This window comes from Centruroides sculpturatus, unplaced genomic scaffold (assembly GCF_000671375.1).
Source record: "Centruroides sculpturatus isolate CEXI.00-Female unplaced genomic scaffold, Cexi_2.0 scaffold471, whole genome shotgun sequence".
In the NCBI taxonomy this organism is placed as follows: Eukaryota; Metazoa; Arthropoda; class Arachnida; order Scorpiones; family Buthidae; genus Centruroides; species Centruroides sculpturatus.
In genome coordinates this window covers 375,298-382,249 of record NW_019384689.1, presented here as the reverse complement: position 1 = coordinate 382,249, position 6,952 = coordinate 375,298, and the positions used below count along the sequence as shown (strand labels likewise).

The following is a 6,952-nucleotide window of genomic DNA, read 5'->3' as shown; positions in this document are numbered from 1 at the left end:
ATATTCTTCAGAGACTTTTTGTGTTTGCATGCCATATTGTAAGCATACTTAGCTTTAAAGATGTTTATGCGTGCCAAAGTTTCAGACTTCGAATAACGATATTTAAAGAAATTAAACGAATACGCTTTAATTAGAATAAATGTAAAAAAGCTGATTGAAGAAAGGATGATCAGGTGGTAAACCAAAAAGACAGAAATCGTATGATACATTACGTGCCAGATGATTTCTCTTTACGTTCGCCACACCTGGCCTAGAGTCCTACAAACATTTCAATTTGCTAGTCATAGCCCAATCTTGCAATGCGGAAAACTAGCCGTATTTTACGAGATAAGAAGAAAAAAGGGTAGTCAGCCACCCGAAAATGTGTTACTGTAAAAGTAAAGTCATATTGACCAGATTAGAGTTAGTCTTAGAATTAGTCTCTAAAAGTTCGAGTGTTTTCATTTTTATAGCAAGTGCTACCAATCCTATCTTGATAATCGTCTATAAAATTAAAAATGATTATCTATTAAGATATTTTTCGTAGTAACTAAGTATATATGAAGGTTAGAAATGAAGACCCTACCTAGTTTTTGGATATCTCACTGGATAATACACCGACATGATCCTACAAGTGAGCTGGATATCTCAATATCAGATAATGCCTTATGTTATCCATACTCTAAGTTATTCTATCATAACATATAACAGCGGAAATGGGATTAACCGAAACGGTATGCAAATTCAAAACAGAAAACTAGAAAGTGTAGTGTTGTTCGCGTACATATTACAGACTAACGCACAAGACCAAACTCTTTATGTAATTAGAAATCTCAACGTCATCTGTAGATTCTAGCGCCGCGAAACTAGGTCATATACGTAACATTATGTTAGATTTTGAGTAAATTACTTTATCTTTCAATATTTTAGTTGCATTACTCTATTGTTTATGAAACTTTAAATGGACAGTGCTTGATGTACCAAAACATGAAAACATCCGCAATTTCGTTTATTTCAAAGATTTATCGCATTAAGTTCGAATAATAGAGTTTACACTGTGTATTTGTCTCGTATTTTATGAAATTGGCGTTCTCTCTGCTTCTCAGCTCGCTTGAAACCAAATACATTCAAAACATTAACTGCTGAAACTCGCATTGCGACATAATTTTAATTTTTGTATCTAGGCAATATCGATTTTGTCCTATAAGAGATAACTGATAAACGGATTGTTTATAGGTGTTATTTAGGCTGTTTATGTTCATTTTAGCAATTGACAGTTTGTTTTGCACGATGATGGGATGACTATAATCTCCACGTTCAGGACGTTGAGGTCTACTTTTTCTTTGTGATCAGAAGCAGAGTCCTCAACAAAATTCTGGTTGTATCTTAGTATTTCAAATGTATTGAAACATATAATGTCCACATTCACTCAGTATTTCCAAATGTATTGAAACATATAATGTCCACATTCACTCAGTATTTCCAAATGTATTGAAACATATAATGTCCGCATTCACTGTGCTTTTGTTAATTTTTCCCGTTCTGGTTTAAATCTAATTTTACCTTATCTACGGTTTGCTGTGAATTTGATCTTTTTTCTTCTTTTCTTCCTTTTTCGTTAGACGGTGCCTTCGGGTAGGAGTTGCTATTTGACAAAATTATCGATGGATTTGGCTGTCGATATGAGCTTTTTCCTGGGGAGTCTCCATTGTTTCCTTGGACAATGGAGTAGCCATTCTTTGAAAGTCCTTTGTTCTTTACCTCGGGGTATTTACTGCTTCGGTCTACTTGTTCACAATGTCTGTCCAAAGTTATTTTTACTTCTTTTACAGTATTATTCAAGCAGTCTACACGTCTCGAATCTCTGTCTGTAGTTTCTGAGTCTTTTTTATTCTCCCAATAATGAAATTAACTGGGGAGTAAAGAGTTTTTACGCCTTGCGGGTAATAAAATGTCTTTTTCATGCCCGTCATGGGTTCGGTTAGGATCAAAACGTGGCGGCCAGGTGATAAGAGACGAAGCTGAAATAAATATTCGGAACAGACTTCCTGAAAAATTTCTAGAAGTTTTCGATCTCTCGGGTTTGTTCCTGGCTCCCCAGACGGTAGGCTACTATTTTAAGCTCCTAGGCCATCCTATCAGCATGGGAGTAAGAGTAGACGAAGCCAACCATGACATAGTTGACATTCAAGTTATCAATCAATCTGCTTATTAACAACGCATACATTTCTCTTCAAGCCTTCTCCTTGTGCATTGCCTAATCATGCCAACAGCTTTATTTACTTTCAAAGTGCATCAAGATCTACAGCAGTGATTCCCAAACTTTTTCGATCCACCGTCCTTTGTTCCATAAAGTTATACCTACCGTGTTTCCCCGAAAATAAGACATCCGCAGAAAATAAGACCTAGCACAGATTTTGCTGAATTGCGAAATATAAGACCTCCCCCTGAAAGTAAGACCTAGCGAAGTTTTTTTTAGTCGTAACGATCATCGACAGATGGTTGAAAGTGGCCGTTGGCTCTTTGAAAGCACAGCCACTGATTGGTCAGCAGACAATTACGCCACACGGCATGATTTGCATAAGACTATGGCTTGGGAATCACAGATTTGCATAACGTTACGGCTGGTGATGGCTAATTGGTCGGCCAGGAATCATGCCACATTACATTTGCATAGTGCTACGGTTCAAGTAAGCATTAATTGGTCATCGAGTCCGATGTTGACGCTATAAAAGGGTGACAGTTCGGCACACCGGATAAACGTCACTCTCGTCTAAGTTCGACTTGGGAATTTTTTTGTTCAATAATAAATGTGAATTCTTCCTGGATAAAATAAGACATTCCCTGAAAATAAGATCTAGCGCATTTTTCAGAGCAAAAATTAATATAAGACACTGTCTTATTTTCGGGGAAACACGGTAACTCCCCCAAACCGTACCTCAACGCCCCTAACCCATTTGCACTTGTGTGAGAAAGGCTTGGAAATATTCTTAGGGAAACTTTTCTATGAACCTCACACTTTGTGTCCTTACCGTATATTGTTCTCAACCAAAATACTTACTAAGACAGCTTATCTTGCAGCCGAAGTTTATTACTTCGAACGTTTTCGGTCATGTTAAATGACCTTTCTCAAGAAAAATAAATAAGAGAAAGCAAAATAAAAGATAAAAAAAACTGTATAAATCGAACGCTTAGTACAAACGAACAAGCTTTTCGAATATTTTTGAACTAGCCTATAATCCGTTGCAATTTATGACGTCATTTTTAACTTTGCAACGGAAGTATAAAAAATCCTAAAGATTACATAAATATCTAAAAATCATAAGTACAGAGAGTTACCACCTCCGATCATCGCGCATAAATACATAGCTTAAGATATAAAGATGCATAGTATCTGCTTCCTTCGATTATTAAGGTTTATAATTAAGCTAGAGGGCCCTGCTGCCGATATTTTTGTCGATTCTCGAAAGTTGATTGCAAGGCCTTTATTGTTTGCTTTACAAATCTGCCAGGCTTCCGCGTAATGCTCTCTGTACTTATGATTTTTAGATATTTATGTAATCTTTAGGAATTTTTATACTTTCGTTGCAAAGTTAAAAATGACGTCATAAATTGCAACGGATTATAGGCTAGTTCAAAAATATTCGAAAAGCTTGTTCGTTTGTACTAAGCGTTCGATTTATACAGTTTTTTATCTTTTATTTTGCTTTCTCTTATTTCTTTTTCTTGAGAAAGGTCATTTAACATGACCGAAAACGTTTGAAGTAATAAACTTCGGCTGCAAGATAAGGTTTCTTAGTAAGTCTTTTTGTATTAATAGTATGCAGTCTCGAACGAATTGTTCTCAGCATCTGGAAATCATTAAATGTAATGTTTCTTCTTATCCGTTTAATAGAGGAAAGGGAAAGGCTGTCAGTTACCACAACCTTTTCCTATGGTCACCGTTCAGTATCCTACCTCCAGCACCTCTGTCACCCATTTGTTTCTTTTCGTCCCCTAGACGCCACCAGTGGTCAAGCAGTCTTCATACCCTAAACACTGGAAGTTCGGTCGTGCGTTCGCGCCTCGCTCGGACGGGCTGGCCACGTGGAGTTTTCCGGGTTTTCTCCACGTCTGTAACGTCTAAATAGGAACCAGTTTCCCTTAAAAAGACCTCCTGGAAGGCATCTCTCCTAGGCAGATCGTCCAAGTGTTGCGTTTCTATAACTTAACAAACAAACAAATAATCGTCCCCTAGATTTAATCACAGCCCGCAGGGGAGCGTTTTAAGTAAAACATTATTTTATAATTTGTTGTTAAGATGAATTACTTATTATAATTTATTTTAATTAAGAAATAAGGTGCAAACATAATTATAGATTTGTAATTTTTATGATTAGGTTTTTTTATTTATGTTTTTGGCTTAGTAATGATTTGTATTACAATTTTCATAATTTAAAATATTCACACTTTAGCAGAGAAAAATTATTTTGTTTATTTCTCTTGAAGTTTATTTTATTTATTAATTCTATATTTTAAGACATAAAAGAGTTGGATAGAAACATGATTTGGAAAAATTGTTTACTTGCTTTTGTGAGTTTATATAACAAAATAAACACAATAAAAATTTTTGAAATTTTTGAAAATTTGAAAATATTTGAAATAATTTCAAAAATTTGAATTATACATCAATCGTTTAAATAGTGAAATACGTCACTTTAAAATATTTATTATAAAAATTAATTAGGCTAACTGAATTTTAATTTGGACAAAAATATAGACGAAAAACTTGAGGAGCTTTTTCTCCTATTCTCCGTAAATTATATTAATAGATCGATTTGGATTAATGGGATACGGCAACGCAACACTTGGGCGTCTGTTAAGGGAAATGTCTCCCTGAAGGATGTATGATAGAAAACTGGCTCTTATTTAAGTGACACGTGAAGAAAACCCAGAAATCTCCAAGTGGTCAGCTCGTTGGTGAAGTGTGATATTAAATGTAGGAATGAATATTATTGCTGTTAATTGCAGTATTGCCGTTTAATCATATTACTGTTTGTTTGGCAATTTGAATAGTACAGCCCAGTGCTTCTCAAACTTTTTTCAATTACCACCCTCTGGTAAATAGAACAGCCCCTGTGTAAACAGAACAGGGATAGGAGGCGACTAGGGAATTCGATCCCGGTCCTTATTTCTAATCCCGGGATTTCGGGATTATACTTAGTCAATCCCGGGATCCCGGGATTATTTCGGTATTGAGGGTTAATAAAAAATAAGAAAATCTTACAGAAATCAACAAATCAAAATTTAGACAAAAATCAACATATTTTACAGTATACACCTAGCTAATTTAATCACTCTAACTAATCAGACTCAGAGTCAGACTAACCAGACTTAAAATCACTCAGTCTTCATGTTAAATTTATTCTTTTTTAAGCATCACTGAGATCTCTTTAAACTCACATAAATTGAAAAAACCTTTATGTAACAAACTATGCAAATAAACGTTGAAAATTAACAAAAATCTCTCTTAANGTACTCTGTTATCAAGACAATACGTAAATATGTTTTGATTAAATTTGCACTTTTTAATTCTTAATGGACCATTTCAATTAATTTGAGTTAATATTTCATTTGTTAATACACAAATCAGTAAACGAGTTCAATATATATATCGTTTACATTTATTTTGCTCTGTCATTTTACTGTATCCGAGTTATATTTCCGTTGTAAATATGTATTTTTTTCTCAGTTTTTAAGATAAGATATAAAATAAGTTTTCCACGCATTTGCATTTATTTATTTATTTGTTGTTAATTAATTTATTCTATTGAAACTCCTACGTAAATACATGAATTTTGTATAATATTTATCTCGTATTTACTTGAATGTAATCTGCTAAATAATTTCGTATGAATTATTTTTATTAAATTAACTTTAAATGACTAAAAAGTAACTTTATTAACTAACTTAAAACTGACTAAAATTAACTTAAATTAACTAAAAATCTGTTAAATAATTTCTAACTTTGTATATTTTACTATTATAGCACCGTGCTGTACAGAACTAAGACTTCATATCAATTAAATAAACCGAAACTGCTTTTCATTTCATGAAAATTGCTCCAACTTTGTTTTCTTTAACGAACAATAAGATAACATCTGTTTTTGAAATCAAAATTAATCTGAATAATTGAACAATATGCTTTATTAAATTACTATATATTTAATAAATTAAATATATTAATTTAAATAGATAATTCATTATGTAATTGAATAAATTTAAGCTTTGTTTTCGTTAATAAGTTAATTAAATTATTGTTTAAATTTAATATTGTAATTACGACTAATATTTTTAAAATCTCAAGTAATATTAAATGTAATTCAATAAATTACATATCTCTTCAATGAAAACTGAAAATGATACAGTGGTCAACTATCAAATTTTTTTTAGTTTAGTGCGTTTCCATTATATTTACAATTTAAAAAGTCAGACAAATGAAATGAAATATCTTGTGATAGTAATTAAAGTAGACTTATCCAACGTTGTGTAAACAAATATTTAGCAGTCCAAATTCATTGTTTAAGATTCGGATTAAGATTCAGCAGGCCTTTGAATCTTAAATCTGTGTGAGGACACATAAAGTTTGTGGTTTATCGAGGTTATGTTGCAAATATAGCAGCCTCGAAAGACAGTATCACAAAGCATCACAGAGGATCAATTACGGTCTGCCGTTGAACAGACTGTTCATCGCCTTTAGATTTTACACCTTCAGAATGAAAACTATAATGAGTAGTATTGTCTGCATTGCTAACGTCTCTATATAAGTGTTTTATACAAACAAAACGTTTGTTAATTGCAGCAATCCAAGTATCAGTGAGAGTTTCAGTACTAAATTTTTAAAGAAAGGTCTTCTGCACGTCCTGAGAAGTCACGATACCAGATTTGGTTACATTGACGCTAAATGTGTTTCTAGACACTATTGAATAGTAGT

General features: G+C 33.1%; 1 protein-coding gene across 1 annotated transcript in view; it reads right to left on the bottom strand.

The window, feature by feature from the left end:
- The window catches only part of LOC111627120, a 9,542-nt gene extending 5,584 nt beyond the window's left edge, over nucleotides 1-3,958 (bottom strand). The window contains exon 1 of the mRNA XM_023370682.1: nucleotides 3,937-3,958. Coding sequence (XP_023226450.1) covers nucleotides 3,937-3,958 — 22 coding nt within the window. The remainder of the gene's footprint in view (nucleotides 1-3,936) is intronic.
- Nucleotides 3,959-6,952: the final 2,994 nt, after the last annotated feature.